At 35.6% G+C, this 16,938-nt stretch overlaps 3 protein-coding genes across 3 annotated transcripts in view; 2 read left to right on the top strand and 1 right to left on the bottom strand.

Annotated features, from left to right (window-relative positions):
* Positions 1-13,693, top strand: part of LOC129249394 (protein cup) — a 30,053-nt gene extending 16,360 nt beyond the window's left edge. The window contains exons 5-7 of the mRNA XM_054889194.1: positions 703-1,615; positions 3,801-4,883; positions 13,571-13,693. Of these exons, the coding sequence (XP_054745169.1) occupies positions 703-1,615; positions 3,801-4,883; positions 13,571-13,584 (2,010 nt within the window). The 3' untranslated portion in view covers positions 13,585-13,693. The remainder of the gene's footprint in view (positions 1-702; positions 1,616-3,800; positions 4,884-13,570) is intronic.
* On the bottom strand, positions 7,137-8,450 carry LOC129249395 (serine protease inhibitor 27A). The gene has a single exon (XM_054889195.1). It carries the CDS (start codon positions 8,328-8,330, stop codon positions 7,251-7,253), a length of 1,080 nt encoding a protein of 359 aa, XP_054745170.1. The 5' UTR covers positions 8,331-8,450; the 3' UTR covers positions 7,137-7,250.
* Positions 11,552-11,970, top strand: LOC129249396 (uncharacterized). The gene has a single exon (XM_054889196.1). It carries the CDS (start codon positions 11,743-11,745, stop codon positions 11,953-11,955), a length of 213 nt encoding a protein of 70 aa, XP_054745171.1. The 5' UTR covers positions 11,552-11,742; the 3' UTR covers positions 11,956-11,970.
* Positions 13,694-16,938: the final 3,245 nt, after the last annotated feature.

The following is a 16,938-nucleotide window of genomic DNA, read 5'->3' as shown; positions in this document are numbered from 1 at the left end:
AAAGAGGAAGGTATGCCGTTAATAGTGGAAAATAACATCAGGCAAATGATAACCACGACCACGCTTGCAGGACAATATGCTTTTCATGAAATTTTCCATAACCGAATTGCAAAGTGGCCGCCCTATGTCCGCGATAGCCTCACAAATTCCATCTTTGAGATCTTGAATCGACCCTGGGCTGTTAGCGTAGACCTTCTCTTTCACGTGGCCCCCCAAAAAAAAAATCACAAGGTGTTAAATCACAAAATCTCGGTGGCCAATTGTGATTACCTCTTCGAGCGATAACACGGTCCGGAAACTTTTCCCGTAAAAGATCAATGTTTTCGTTGCTTGTGTGGCACGTAGCGCCGTCTTGTTGCAAATAAACATTGCCAATCTCAATACCATCCAATTCCGGCCATAAAAATCGTTAATCATCTCTCGATAGCGCAATCTATGCACCTGTAACACCTGTTATTGGAAAGCCCTTTACATTCCCTATTTCTGATTTGTGACCGATGGGTAGAACTAAAAAAATTAACCAGTTGATTGAAAATTAAAAATTTAATCATATTTGCATATACAGTTGCAAACACGAAAATAGTATTACTAAAAAAAATGCTCATACTGTACACGAATTTCAATAAAAAAAATCGAAAGTGAAATCTGACAATGGGATAATTAAATATTACTTACTAATCCTTTAATTTTTATCTTTTTTAGCTGGTTTCAAAAACTAATACAACAGCACGAAGCGGAAATGAAAAGCCGACGAATTCTGATAAAGAAAATACCAAATATCTGCAGGATCGTATTGCTACGCAAGAAGAAAGGAAATCGATATCCTTTCAGTATGATCAATTTTCAGGATCCTCAACAAAACATACCCATCAACAACAACGCCAGCACGGTGGTGGTAGTGACAGTAATGGACATCACAGTCCTAGCGGTCACTCTAGATTTATACCATTTTTCGCGGCGGGTGGCAAAAAAGGTCATGAGCGTGTTGATAAAAATGGTTCATCAACATCGTTAAATGAGTTCTTCCAGCAGGCTCTAAATGCACAAAAACCAAGTGAACAACAACAACAAAAACCGGCATTAAGTTCAAATGTTAATCCCACTTTAGGCGATATGCCTTTGGTAGACGAATTGGAAGCTAAATGGCGCCGCAATTCCTTGACTGATCGCATTAAAAATAATAATAATAATGAAGATAAAAATAATAACAATATTAATAAATACAAACATTTTAGCTATAAACACAGCCAAGATAAAATACAAGACTCAAATAATAATTTGTTACAAAATTCAGATAGTTTCAAGCAATTATTGGGACAATTGCAGAGCAACAACAACAACAACAACAATAATAATAATAACAATAACAAACCTGTTCAAAATAAGCAATCAACAACACATAATTCAAAGATAACTGGCAAAGGCGATGGTCAAAATTCAGCGATAACTCAACAACAGTCACAAAATCAATTTTGTAATGAAAACATCTCTAACTTTATACTTAAACAGCAGCAATATCAACAACAACAACAACAACTGTTGCTTGCGAATTTACATATGAAAGCAATTTTGAGTCGTCCGGAAGCGCAATATCTACTATTGGGATTAGCTAAAGGTGGGTAGTTAAAAACTAAAGTGGACAGGAAACTTTAGGTTATCGTATCATACATATACGTACACCTGTGTTATATATATATCTACATATATCAATCTAGCTCTATCTACGAATCTATATATTATATATATATATATGTATATTTGAATCGTTTATTCGTTTGTTCTTATATGGAAACACCTGTGTGTTTTGACTGTTTATTTTTATTATATTTTTATTTTTATAAAAAACTAGCTGTACCCGGCGCGCATTGCTACAACTAAAATTTAAGAAAAATAACTTTAAAGAAAAAGCAGGCGGCATGTCTGGCAAATCAAACGAATTCAAGAATTCAGTTGGATAGTTGACAACCTCGTCTTTTGCAAAATTTCCAGCCGATGCATCCCGTTGTAGTTGTACACGCAAGTTCGTTTTCAAAGTCAATTTCTGTAAACGACGCCATAGAACTGATGATTTAAGACATGCATTAAATTCATCAGCGGGTGTTGAACGTGGTGATTTTCGACAAATATTGCCCATTATTATTTGTCGAAAATCACCAGACAATAAAATGAGTGCGCCACCGAAGATCCGTCTGTTTCCTCTCAAATCTCGCAGTGTACGATCAAGCGCTTCCAATGCTTTCTTGTGAGACATTGTACATCGTCCCATATGAAAATTTGGCACGTTGGGAGTACTTTTCCCATTCCAGAGTTTTTGTTTTGCAAATTCAACGGCAGTTTCAATGCTGAATGCCTGTTCGTCCACCATCCAAAAGAGTGTCCGCAATTCTAGATGATGCAATAGCCAGTGCAATATTATTTTGTGATCGTATGGTTGCCAAAATTAGTGAAAGAAGAAAAGTTTTGCCTGTACCACCGGGTGCATCTATGGAAAACAGTCCACCGCTTTGTTCTGTGATTGCACGCATAATTCCGTCAAACGCAATGCGTTGTTCTGGAAACAACTGCAGACATCTATGAACATGTCATATTCGTTTCCTCTGTGTAAAAATACGTGGTCATACTAATTTTTATGACAATCGGTTGAACGGGGCAGAAGTTGGTACTCTGCAGCGCCACCTGGTGGCGAGTGGCATCACGGAGCATATTCTACAAACCTTCTCCGTGGAAAAATACATATATATAGTTTACCAACTTTTATAATAATCGGTCCATTAGTTTTTGAGTTCATCGATGACATACAGACAAACATTCATTTTTATATATAAAGAGACTTCCAACTTTTGAATTGTGTTCCGGGCGAAGCTGTTACCAATTGGTAAAATAGTTCGAGTATTTAACCAGAAACTTGTTTCAATAGTTTGGAGGTTTGTCAGAGATTGTAGATTTGGCCTTTAGCTGTGATGAAAAACGAAATAGAGCGAGTAAACTTCGGCTGCCACGACACCGGGTACTCGCAGGGATAATAGATTACCAGGTTTGCTATTTAGCTATTGTGAAAATAAAAATTGTTATCACGATCATGTGTGTTATGTGCACGGTCATTTCATATGTATTCACACTCTCGTCCAATAAGTTGTTGCTCACACGCCAACGAAGAGTCATTGGTTGTTTTTTTTTTTGTATATCACCAGCGCAATCTCAGTTTTTTCGTAAACAAACTGCAGCCATGACCTCGGTTACGTCAGCCAATCAGCTGATTCTTTCAAATTCGTTAAGAGCCGATTTGGATTATGTTAACTTTTAGCTGTTGACAAGGGATCTCTTGTCAAAGAGGGTTGGAAACGCTAATGTATTAATTTTGATATTTTTTGGTTCTTTACAATAAAAATGTATTATTTCATTTCAATTTTTTATTCAAGACTTATTTACCGCCTTTCTAGTCTTTGTTCCTCAAATTTATTAGACATCTCTGTTAATGTATAACTGAAGATTTAGAAGTCTGTGAGACCCCATGCCCGAAAAAGAACTGCCCATTCTTAAAGGTTAACATGATTGAAAAAAGGAATTCTGCTCGTTGTTTGTGTTATTTTTTCAGCTATTTCTTCTGGAGCACATCATATACGTATTCAGAAGATCCTAATTTTTAAAAGATTTTAAATTCAGAAAAAAAAGATATATAGGTATTACATCTATTTTATTAGCCACATACTAGTCTTAATTATAAATGAAGATTGAAAAAATTAATATTTAAATAAAAATAAAAAAAAACATATTCGACATTTTTTCGTTCCTAATTTTAGGCGAGATATCGAAACACGGTCTACTAGTTCAACTATCCAACCCACGTTTGCCTCAGCGCGATCGCGAGGCCATAACTGCAGTACTAACTTTTACCTCTACACAGCAGACACATCCGTTGCAAACGCAATTTTCTCATACCCATGCTCAGCATCAGTCTTATTCAAGCCAGCAATCTTCACAACAGCACCCGTTTGATGCATTCTCTAATAGTTTGGTTCTAAATCAGTTACAAAATCTACAAAATTATGCAATAATGCAACAAACCTTGGCCGCACAACAACAGCATCAACATCAACAACAGAGTAATATTCAACGTTATCCATTTTCATTACAACCCATGACAACAGAAGAATTACAGAATCACACCAAATCGATAATGCAAAATGCATTGGCAAAGCGAAAATTCGAAGAGCAACAATCGAACATATTGGGCATGCAAAAGATATTACAATTGAATGCAGTAGCTACGGCTGCTGCTGCTGCTGTTGCAGTTACAGCAAATAAGCAGCAACAGCAACAGCATCAGCATCAGCTAGCAACTCAAAGTCGCTTAAGTGGTGCCGGCATGCCAACAGCAACAACATCTACCGCCAATCACGGTAGTCAAGTTAATCGTACCATAGTCGGTAGTAGCAGTAGACGACTGCAAGCATTGCAGAATCTATTTAATGATTCCAATGGTATGGTGGACTCTGTGGAAGCAGTATCATCTAAAACTGGCCTCACAAATGGTGTGCATCCTTCAAAATCGCAATCAAGTCATAGTGGCGCTGGCGTCTATCGGAATATGAATTACAGCAACGTCAATAATATACAGGCAGCTCCTCGACGACGATCATTTTCAAGCAAATTTACAAATAGTGGAAATTCATCGGTGCCACCCTCTCATATCAAATCTAATACCTCAGATAGCGAATTCCAGCAGCAACAATCGTCATCAGTCGATAATAATCACACAGAAACTCGCAATCGTTGTCATTACAATACCAAAAATGATACTAACACCAGCTGGGGTGGAGTAGGAAATGGGTTTGGCATAGATCAGATTCAGCAACAAACGCCGATACTCTCAACTGGATTAGGTGAGTTTTGTACGGCACATTTGTATCTACATTGTATAAAAAACGTCTTAAACATCTATTTATAATGTGATGGTATCCCACATGAAACTAACCACCTCTTCACATACTTACCCCTCGTAAACCCATTCATCTAACACCTCTTTCCATTCGGCTCTGCCATATCAGTCCTGTCGAAACTGCCTGAGATATACAACGACCGATAACTTCTCTGTACTTGGCAGGGTTTTTATGGTAGACTTACCACAACAATATAAGATTTCATTGAAGAAAATTGGAGAGCGCAAGAAAAAATAAAACAAAAGAAATACAGAAATAAAAATTGTATAAGAAATTTTTTGTGCGATTTTTTATATAAATATTTCCTTAATGTGAGCTTTAAGCATAGAACCGATAAACTACCATATTTCTAATTTTAAAGTGCCCTCTTTGCTCAACTATCTTACAAAGATAAATGACAGATATGGTGTAAAAATAATTTAGGATCATTAAGGATAGTGGATTGAAGTTGACGCAGAATAAAAAAACTAATTTCACTTAAAAGCTCACATTATTTTATTTTTGCCTAAATAATTTTCAACTAACCTACATTTATTGCGAGCGCCTACGTTTTTTCGATTTAAATTTTCCAAGTATATTTTGGAGCTAATAAAAATTCACAATCACAAGTTTTCAGGGAAATCTTTATATGGTTAAGAATTTCTGGGTCTTGGAAAAAAGATTAACCATTTTTAGTCCGATTTAAAAAGGCGATTAATTTTGCATACTAATTTCAAACAGGTTTGTTTTGAATCATAACAATTTTCCAGCAAACGAACAAACATTAGTACAAATAGAGAAGTTTTCATTAAGATCGCTCGAACTTTGATATTAAATTAAACGAGTTTAAATGGTACTGATACAGTTTTTTATACGGATTCGATGCTATTTCGCGCAAATGGCTAACGCAGCTTGGATGAGCCAGCGGAGCTCCTTTTGTGGATCAAAGATCCTCAGAAAATGACAGTTTGATGCGAATTTTTTTTTAATTTTCTCTAAAAATGGGGTTTTAAACGCCATTTCGACCGGATTTGTTGTGACCGGAAATTGAAGGCATGCACTTGGACGATCTTTGGCTCCAGCAGAATGGCGCACCGTGCCACACAGCCCATGCAACAATTGATCTGTTGCGCACCAAGTTCGGAAAGCGTGTCATCAGCTGTCTCGGCGATGTCAATTCGTAATTTGGAGCTGCGATTTGACGCCATTAGAAAGTTTTTGTGGGATGTCGTGAATTACCGATCTTATGCAATAAATCCATGAACAATTCAGGCCCTTAGGGCGAATATTGAACGAGGCATTCAAGAGATAGAGCGAGAAAGCATCATCAAGGCCTTGGAAAACTGGATTAATTGGATGCGCTGCTTTGAAGCCAGCCGAGTTAACTACTTTTGTGAGCTTAACTCCCAATCCTTAATTAAAAGGCGAGAATACAACCCATACAAAATTTCTCTCCCGAAATTCGAGATTATAAAATAATCTTAGATTATAAAAATACTTTTTCCCCTGTGGTTTCTGTGTTATCGATAATTATTATTAGGATAACGTCAATGTAAAAACTAAATAAAATGGACGCCAGCAAAGAATCGTGGTTTGTGGACATAATTCTGATAACATTTTTGTTAGATAATATTTATATATATAATATATATTTATATTCATATAACAGAAAAAAGCGTATGTCTATAGACGCATTGACCGGTCATTGCCTTATAAAATGTAATATCGAATTTGGCATGCGTATTGCTGCCATAATTTTTTGGTAACCTCAGTAGACGTCGTTCACGGATTTCCTCCAACTGCCTATTACTAGCAGCCTTTTGTGCAATTAAATGAACTATTGCTTCTCTTTGCCTTTTCTTTACTTACCCAAAACAAAAACTCCAAAATATTACATCAAATAAATTTCTATGAAGAAAAACCTTTCCAAGCAGTCTACAGCTGATTGTCATCTTTGCAGCTAATCTGCCATATGTGAACCGGTAGGTTATTTTTCTGGATTTATTGGTAATCACTTCATATGTGAACGTATTTTTAGACGCATGAATGAAATCGTTTTCCATAAATAATGCGAATATTTGCGCGTTGGAATAAACCAATTATATACCGAAAAAAATGAGATTTTGGTAATTGTTTTGAATTTTTAAAAAGAAACCACTACATAGACCCTTCTATAGCTGTTGCCCAAAATAGCTGAGAAAAATAGAAACGCAGCTATAAATGTATTTTGTGTTTATTTATTCTTAAAGCTTGCATACTGATTGCATTTTCAGATCGGATTACGAACGCATGCATATATTTATATTATATTAAATAAGTGAAACTGAACCATTACATAGCAGGATTTAACACTTTGGCTATACATATAATATCACCTGTGCTATCTTCTTCAATATAAACGACAAAGGGGCGATCCACATGAAATTTTTCATATTTAGATTGACGTATTTTTGAGTCTGCCGTTCCTTTACCATTTCCATCAAAATTTATCGTAGTTATATGGAAAATATTCACCTTATCAACTAGTTCGCCAAATGCGAACTGTAGATCTACATCAAATATATGGTTGGATGGCCGAATATTTTCTTCAAGGTTCGTTTTGAAGAAGAACTTGAATTTTGGTAACAATACATTCACCCGCGACTCCTCCATCATCCACTGCATACGCTTCAGCTGCTCATGTCCTAGATTATTGAGCAATTCGTCAACACCTTGTTTAGTGTGTGGTAAAAGTATATACATTGATAAGTTACTGCTATATGGTAGACGCAATACTTTGGCATCCAAGATTTGCGAATCTAGGTAGTCGAAATAATCAGTAGTTTCCACAGATGGCACTTTTATTATATTTTTTGGTGTAACGTAAAATGTTTCATTCACACTATATTTGAAATTTACTTGTAAAGTCTCGTTGAAGTGAAATATATTAATAATTAGAACTTCCAAATCGTTTAATTCGGATTCTGATGTAAAAAATCTGGAGAATTTCTGATCTGTAGTGCGGTTTCCCCAGTCATTGATAGCTTTGAGCACTTTGGTTTTTTCGTTAAAAGAAATTTCTTGGATTTTGCCATGATAAAACAATTCTAATTGTTCGGGGTTTCTTAGTTTTTTTCTAGATTCGATAAGAATTATGCCTTGTCCTGGCGTCTGGCTGTTGGTGTTACCAAAACGTAAATCTATTTGTGGAGGTGCCTTAAGTAGTGATGTTAGATTTTTTGGCGAGACCACAATATTATTTGTGGCGTTTAGTAGTATTTTCGTAGTGTCTAATAGATGCCACGAAATAAGGTTATCACGGCTATTGACAGGACGATCATCTTCCAATCCGTACACGAATCCAGTAAAAAATAATGTATACAAAACCACCGCGAAGTATTTGCACTCGTATGCATTTCGTTTTGTTCTCATGTTTCGAGTAAAAAATATTGTATACGTATTTCGATTCAATCAGTGTGTGTTGCTTATCAATTACATACTTTATTCATAAGAAATGCTACCGCGAGTACCGCACCAGCCGCTTTGAGATGAAATTCGCAATTAATTTATATAAAATTGTTCAGGTTATCTGGGGTATTTAATCTCGAAGCGTTCAGCTAAAATGACTTTTTTTATCAAAATCTAATTTTTACTCCCAGTATTGTATTGAAGGCGACCACCGTAACTGAATGGGTCGGTGCGTGACTACATTGCGGGGAGTGCGTAGGTTCGAATCTCCGTTCATGAAACAGTAAAATGATAGAAATTTTGTTCTAAAGCGGTCGCCCCTCGACAGACAATGGCAAACCTCCGAGTGTATTTCTGCCATGAAAAAGCTTCTCATAAAAACAGTTTGCCGTTCGGAGTCGGCTTAAGGGGTAACACCACTGTAGAAATTTCAAAAAATTGATTTTTTTTTTATAAGCTTAAAAAATTCTTTGAACCTTTTAAAATACAGAACAAAAAAGTTTTATACGTTACCGAAGTCTATTTCATAAATATTTTAAGCTTTTACCCAAGCGTTAGTGACTGCTACCTAACGACTTCTCCAAATTTCCAAACTTTAAACGCGTTTTTCTCAAAACACGTTTTCTGAAATTGGCACGCAGCATAACTCAAACAATTTTAAATATTTTTAATCAGGTTTTTCACTACGTCTGTATAATAACCTTCTTAAGAGAAGAGCGTAGGGGATTTTCGATAGATTAATTTAAACGATTGTTATAATTATTTAAGTGCCGTTTTTTTAGTCCAAAATAGAGTTTTTTCCTTCAAATGCTTGCTAATTCCACAAAAATAAATATTTTTTAAATCCCCTACGTGTTTCTCTAGCTATTCTTATCTGGATTAAGAAAAAAAAATGTTTCTTTGTTCCAGATTAAAATTTGCACCCTTTGTGCTGCGTGCCGCGGAGCTCCTTCAAGAGAAACCACTTTACAAAAATGTCTCCAATGCCGTCATTTTGTAAAATTTTTCGATCAAACTTTGTAGTTTTGTATTTTAGTATATAAGTAATAACTTCCCAAATCAGAGTGATTGTTTCCCCTTTCCTTCTATACAAAAAAATTCTTTAAAAATCGTGTTTATTTTACGCGTGTACAGTGGTGTTACCCCTTAAAACTCTCGGTTCTCCCATTTGTGGAACGACATCCAAACGCACACCACAAATACGAGGAAGAGCTCGGCCCAGCATTATGGATTAATCATCTATAAATCCACCAAATTAATCTGCCCGTTCACATATGGTAGATTACCCGCAAAATTGTCAATAAGCTGTCAACACTGCTTTGAGAGGTTTTTCTTCATAGAAATTATTTTAGTGGAATATTTCGATGTTTTTGGTTTCTTTACTTATTATTAACGATATGAAGAAAATACAATGGGAAGGAATAGCTAATTTAATTGCGCAATTGGCTGATAATAATAAAATGTTGGTGGAAATCCGTATGCGACGTTTACTGAGGTTGCAAAAAATTATGACAGCAATACGCATGGGATATTCTATATTACATTTTATAATAAGTAATAAGAGGACAAAACGTTTATGGACACACGTTTTTTTCTATAAAATGAATCCGTAATTAATAATAATGAACAAAAATTTTGTTAGAATTATGTTTACAGACCTGTTTTCTTTGCCGGCATCCCTTTCATTTAGTTTTTATTTTGATGTTTCTCCTTATATTCGTAATAATAATTATCGATAATACAGAAAACACAGGGTTGTATGTCAAAAAGTATCGTTATTATCTAGGACTATTTTATAATCTCAGATTTTGGGAGAGAAATTTTGTATGGGAAATCGCGCTTTTTAATTACGGATTTTGAGTTAAGCGCGAAAAAGTAGATCATCTACTTATACATATGTGAACGTATTATAACACGCCCATTATTTATTTTATTTATTATTGTGCAGAAGTAGTAGGGCATTATAATTTTATAGTTTAAAAAAAAATTAAGAAGTTAAATATTAGGGCGGGTCGATTTAAAAATCGCTCATTGCTCTGTGAAAATTGTATTCTAGGGATCAAAATAAGAAACTTTGCCGAAGGAACCATACCTCTAAAACGAATTCTGATGTCCCCCAATTTGGGTCGAACGAAAAATTCCACTTTGACCCATTTAGAGTGCTCTAATCGAGTCTAAATGTATGACCGACCCCCATTAACTTTGGACGGCCGATCCACCCATGCCAGTGCCACACCCCCTGGAACTCCCCTGGGGGGTTCCCCATACAATCATTTCAAAATATCAACATTTTTGGGCTTTACATGAGAAAAGAAACTAAAAAGTTCGACCCAAATTGGGGGACATCAGAATTCGTTTTAGAGGTATGGTTCGTTCGGCAAAGTTTATTATTTTGATCCATAGAATATGATTTTCACATAGCAATGGGCGATTTTTTTGCCTCCCCACAAAAGACACTAAAAGTTCGACCCAAATTGGGGGACATCAGAATTCGTTTTAGAGGTAGGTATGGTTCCTTCGGCAAAGTTTCTTATTTTGATCCATAGAATATGATTTTCACATAGCAATGGGCGATTTTTTTGCCTCCCCACAAATCGACTCGGCCTAGTAAATACGCATTTGTTTCTTTAGTTGAAAAAAAAAAATTTGTATTCATAGGCGGGCTCAATGATCCAGATTTACTCACGGTATTTATTAGTTTTATATCAGAGTTTTAGATATTATTTGCAAATGCTTTCCATTGGAACACATTTCTTTAGCTGATCTCCAATTAGTGTTGTTCGTTATGAAGATTCTGAACGACAGATGGTTTTTTATAAGAAAAAACCTTTTCTATCATATTGTTTTTATTTCATACCCGTCAAAATGGGTTTCGAACCAGGTATTACTGAGCGGTAGTGAAGCACAAACCCTATTCGGCTACGACGGCTAACGCAACAACATTAATTTTCTTTTATTTCGAATGCAATCGAAAATCACATATAGATGGCGCTAGTTAGAAAATTATGAATTTCAAACTGTGTCAACTACGTATTTTCACAATTTCGACCTCTGCTCTTTTGTTGCCTTTTATGCAACGAAAAATAATAAAAAAATTATTTTCACCTTGTAAAATATAAACAAATTATAATAGCCCCGTGTGCGGATATAACAAATACCTTCAATTTTCTTCAGTATTCTTTCGCTTCTCAATTTGTGGCAACGCCAGTATAAATTGTCTTCCATCCAAAACAGCTGTTCAATTAGACAAAATAACCTCAATATTTTAGTGGCGGCTGTAAACATTTCTAGTATGTCAAAGTGGTTATTTAACAATTGTTTGTGGCCAATGGAATACTAAAAACATCTGAAATAATATTTAAGAAAGAATAGTGCTATGCGTATACGTCGTCCACGTGGTGTTACAGTGCAGCAATTAATGGTAGTTACTGCAGTGGGTTTCCTTGGTGGTGTCTACATTTGGAAGCCTCTTATACTGAAATTTCGGTCAGAAAATACACAACAGAAAGAGGAGAGTGTAAAGGAATCTGCCTTGCCAGTTTCTTCTAAAGCAGTACCAACAAACTTAGTTGCGGAAACCGTTAAATAGATAAAAAAAGCTAAAGTAAGCCTTGTGTCACTCTTATACATACATACATACATACATACATACGTCTGATTATTGCATCAACTAATTATGTGCTTCAAGTATTAGACCACTGCTTGGAACAAATCACTGTTTCGTTTTTAAATCGAATACAAATCTTAATATTATGAAAGTACAAATGTTTCTAATTAATCCAGAGCAAGGAATTTCGCTAGTTATTAACCCAAAGAGCAAATAGGTTCTTCTAAACTTTTCTCTAAGAAAAGGATACTTAAGTATTGTGCATAAGTCAGGGAAAGGAAATTCAAAGCGTTCTCAGCAAGTTCAGTAAACCCCCTCATACTGATTCTTCTTTTTCTTGATTGGGGGCGATAACTGCTTAAGAGATTCTGAGCCGAGTTTAAACAAAGCCGCTATTCGTTTATTTTTCGTGCGAATCAGTGCCAGTTGGGAGCGCCAAGTGAATCCAAGCTTTCACCTGATCTTTCCAACACAGAGAAGATCTTCCTCTGCTACCTCCAGCTGGTACCGCATCGAATGCTTTCAGAACCGGAGCGTTTTTATCCAATCGGATGACATAATCCAGCCGCTAGATCTTTATTCGCTCTACTATTCTCCAAACTGAGGATGATCATCACTTTGGTTGTAAAGAGCCTGTGCTTCAATTAATTCGAAGTTTGCGGTTGCAATATTAATTATTTACACGTCCATGGAATACGTTTTTCTGACATTACTTAATTTACCATCTCTCAAAAATTCACATGGGAAATGAGACAGAATGTAGACTCTGTCTGGAAGATGATAAAACCACAGATCATATCTTGTGCAACTGTATTGCAATAGCAAAGGCGAGACTGCATATTTTTCACTGAGATTAACTGGTTCCGAATAAAATCAATAATGCTCCTGTTGCAGATATTTTGAAATTTGTCCGCAAGGCGGACTTTGGCTTTCAACCAATTCCAGTCTAAGGCAGGGAACATCTAGGTTAAATAGAACCTGATGTAAGTCAGTAGGACTAGTAGATATTAACTACTTTTATAAAAGGTACAAGGTGAAGTCCAAAATAAACAAGACTTAGCTAAAATAGAAACTACAGGTGCATTGTTCTGATAACTTCGAGTTTATTTATTCAAAATAGTCTCCTCTGACCTCGACATACTATTTTGCGCGATCTAAAAGCTTTTCGATGTCCTCTACGGACGCAAAACATTTTCCTTTCATGACCAAATGCATTTTTCCGAATAGGTAGAAGTCACAGGGAGCCATATCGCCATATCTTTGTTCGAAACTCATTTTTGTACCGATGACACAGACATATTGACACTTTAGACGCAATAACTTCGCTTTCTCTGAACCGAATGTCACCAGGCTTTCACTGGAAGTCAGCTAGGGCTGTAACTTTCAATCAACTAACTCATTAAAAAGATAGCGCCATCAAAAACATTTTTAAGACGCCAGTCTAGTTTATTTTGGACTTCACCTTGTAGTAGGTTACAAAATATCTTTTAGGCCGAAGTGTCGGCCATTGGGCACACTATGGATACTAAATTATTACTATCCTGTGTATATAAATATGGATGTAAATAAATAATTACATAAATTGTTTTTTTTCCAGATGACGTCCACTAATATATATCGTGCGCTGAAAAATTCGCCAGTAGGCATTATGGCTGCAGGCATATTTTCGACATTAGCCATTATGGGCACATATCGTTTTGCTATCAAACCGTGGTTGGATCGTAGACGTCGTGAAGAGGCCGAAGCTTATGCCGAATACATCTTTCAACAAGAGAAATCACACAAAACAGATTTGAAACAATAAAAAAAATATATTTACCCATAGTCCGCATCAGATCCACATTAGTATAATTTAAATAATTGTATGTGAGGCTTATAATCAATTTCCCATTGTTTTCAAATGCAAATTATGTTACACACGACACACACGCACTTACACATGCATGTTAAAGAAACTGTAATTTATTTGCGTTTGTGGCACTTGGAAATGTACAAAGACTTATGGCCATGTTCAATTTAAACTTATCTTTATTAACCGTAATTTTGCGGAGGTGTAGCCGTAAAAAACAAATATGCATAGAGAATATTGTAATTTATCATCAAAAAACAAAAAAAAAATTAAAACGCTGAAAGTTAAAAAACACTGTATCAGTGACAAGAAATGAAATTGATTTTGTTCTTTTTATTGTTAAAAAATTTTTAGTTTCTTCCATTTATTGAATTTTTGAAACACTAAATGAATTCAGCAATATTTTTATATTTTTACTTGTCGAAATGAAATTAAAAAAAAAAAATGAATGAAACTAAGAAAAACGGAAATAATGTATCATTGAATTACTTGATTAATAAAAATTGCAAACATTTATAACAAAGTCCATGCTTGACAAAAATTGATTGATTTTATTTGAATGAGTGATTCGTGTGAGAGTTTACTCGTGAATATTGCACTAGTGTACATTTCTATTGATATATAGTAATAAAACAGTAATAATATATATATAGTAATAATATATAGTAATAGGAGGTCATACATACACACTCTGTCACCAACTATTTTCATATGAAAATTTCTGATTTAAGAAGTGTTCAAAAATTGACGGAGTATCAATACTAATGGCCAATGTCAATCCAACATCGACATGATGTTCTTGTTGTCACATAGTGCTATTGTAATCGTTGTACAGACCTTCGATGATGCTTTCCACCTCTGTTATCTCTCTAGGTTAGTGGAGAAGCGCGACTCCAAATTTTCCTCCTGTCGAATATGTATTTTTGTCCATTTCGTGCCTAACCTGGCCCAATAAAATGGTTTTCATACCGTTTGGTGTATAGTCCAATTTTCATGGCTAATGGGTAATATACATTACATACCTTCGATTTTTTGTAGCGCGCAAAAGGGATGTTTGTCTCGCTGATCAGAAATGTTTATCCACGGACGGATCCCTGAGTGAAACTTATAGATTTACAATGTGCTGAAATGTTTTTCAAATCGCGATCTATGGCATTGTCATGAACACAGATCTGGTTGAAAAACTGCTTCGTTGCAGGCAGTTAGGCCTTAATCAAGGTCTTAAAGAAGATAATGGCAAACCCGGCATGTGCATAAAAAATTCAAAAATTGTTACTTTTTTTTCGACACAATAGTGTCAAACTGCACTAGGCCCTGGGATATTGTGATTTTGTGGTGCGCTAGCAACGTGAAAGCAGACAAGTGCAGGAGTAAATGGTAAGAGACGGGAGTTAGGGGTTGAGCCCAAGTATTAAATTGCATCTGTGATTCTTGTATTGACAATTTGAGGAAAAGGCTACAATAGTCGCTAAAAGTACGTACACAGATATAGACACCTGCAGAACATTGTATTTACTTTGGCCAACACTCGAGAAACGAAGGAGCGAGTTCTCCCGGGAATATTAACAAGGCATTGGATATTGGACCATTTGGTCACCAGGTGTGGATTCATGCCTAACGATTTTTTCAGTTCGATTCGAGAAAAAAAAGTAAAACATGCATACAACTGTGCTGGATATTTATAGATATTTGTAGTACAACCATCACTGGCTGCATAAAATTTTCTGTTAGCTTAGCAAAGTTTAGTTAACAACAACAATTGCTTGAAAGTTAAGACATTTAAATGCAATCTTTAACTTTAAGGGGGGAAGCTGGTCTAGAGCGCAAAAAATGGGCATATTTTATGAATTTATTTTGACTCAACAAAGGAATCAATCGAAAATCTGTGAAATAGGTTTAATAATATAGCTTTCATGGTACAAATACAAAATTTTTCGTCTGAATTAATTTCAAAATGGCCGCTGTCCAGCAGTTCTCCTAAGGCGCCTTTTTTTCTAGTGGGTCCATTGCCGAAGACGTAAACTCCTTAATTTTTGTCCTGGATCAAAAAATAAAATTTGTTTAGTTTCTATATATCAACAGAAAGAGACGTACGTAGGATTTTTTCGATATTTTGTTTTTTCGCGAAATGGTGCACGTTTGAACAAAAAGTTACAATTTTCACTATAAAGAACGACATAAAATTGTTGATTAAAAAAAAAAAAACTATGTAATATAAATAAAAAATCCTACGTACGTCTCCGGAGAAAGGTATTTCGAATGTATTGTCAAAATTTCGTAAGAATCGGTAAAGATTTGCTCGAGTTATGTCTTCGGCCAGTTTAAAAAAAGTGATTTCGAGAAAAACGCGTTTAAAGTTGTAAGTATTGTAAAATCATACCTGCGAGGCACTGCCGTCGAATGAAAAATTTGGGCATTTAGACATTTTTGCTGGCATCCCTCATTTAGTATATTATTTCTAAGACCCTAAAGAACCTTTTAAGACAAAAAAAAATTTTTCGATTTTTTCAAAATTCTAGACCAGCTTCCCCCCTTAAGTGAAAACTGCAATCAAGGTTCGGTGTAATTAGGCTATAATTCCACGACATTCCGTGAAGTGAATAGGCCGCTTACACTTAATAAAGGGTGTAGCGCCAATTACATATGTATATAATCAAAGTCGGGGGTTATAACGGGAGTAACGGGACCGAAGGCAATATAATGATTCTTTACTTAACGGCGTGAAGCGTGGTTAGTGTTCTAGGGGGAAGTAAGTACGTATTTTCAACAGATAACTTTTTTTACTTTAGTTCTGCATCACTTTGTTGGCCACGGATAGTAAACAAACACAAATTCAGACAATCATTACAAATCTCTGTCGCAGAACCCAATGTGCCATTATAGCTGGGCTAAATTTTGTCCCGTTTTATTGCGCTACGTATATTCCGCACAGTGCAATGTCGTCATATAAGCAGTGACCAAAAATCGTAAAAGCGCTCCGATTTCGCCGAGACTTAGAACATGATTTACTTTCCCTTAGAAAAGAAGAAATATGAAATACGGTAAACAGGTATGGTCATCCGAACTAAAATTGTGAGAGTAATTTCGGCTGTCACGCCACTGGGTACTCGGCAGCA

Source organism: Anastrepha obliqua, chromosome 5 (assembly GCF_027943255.1).
Source record: "Anastrepha obliqua isolate idAnaObli1 chromosome 5, idAnaObli1_1.0, whole genome shotgun sequence".
Taxonomy (NCBI): domain Eukaryota; kingdom Metazoa; phylum Arthropoda; class Insecta; order Diptera; family Tephritidae; genus Anastrepha; species Anastrepha obliqua.
This window is presented reverse-complemented; position numbering and strand designations above follow the sequence as displayed.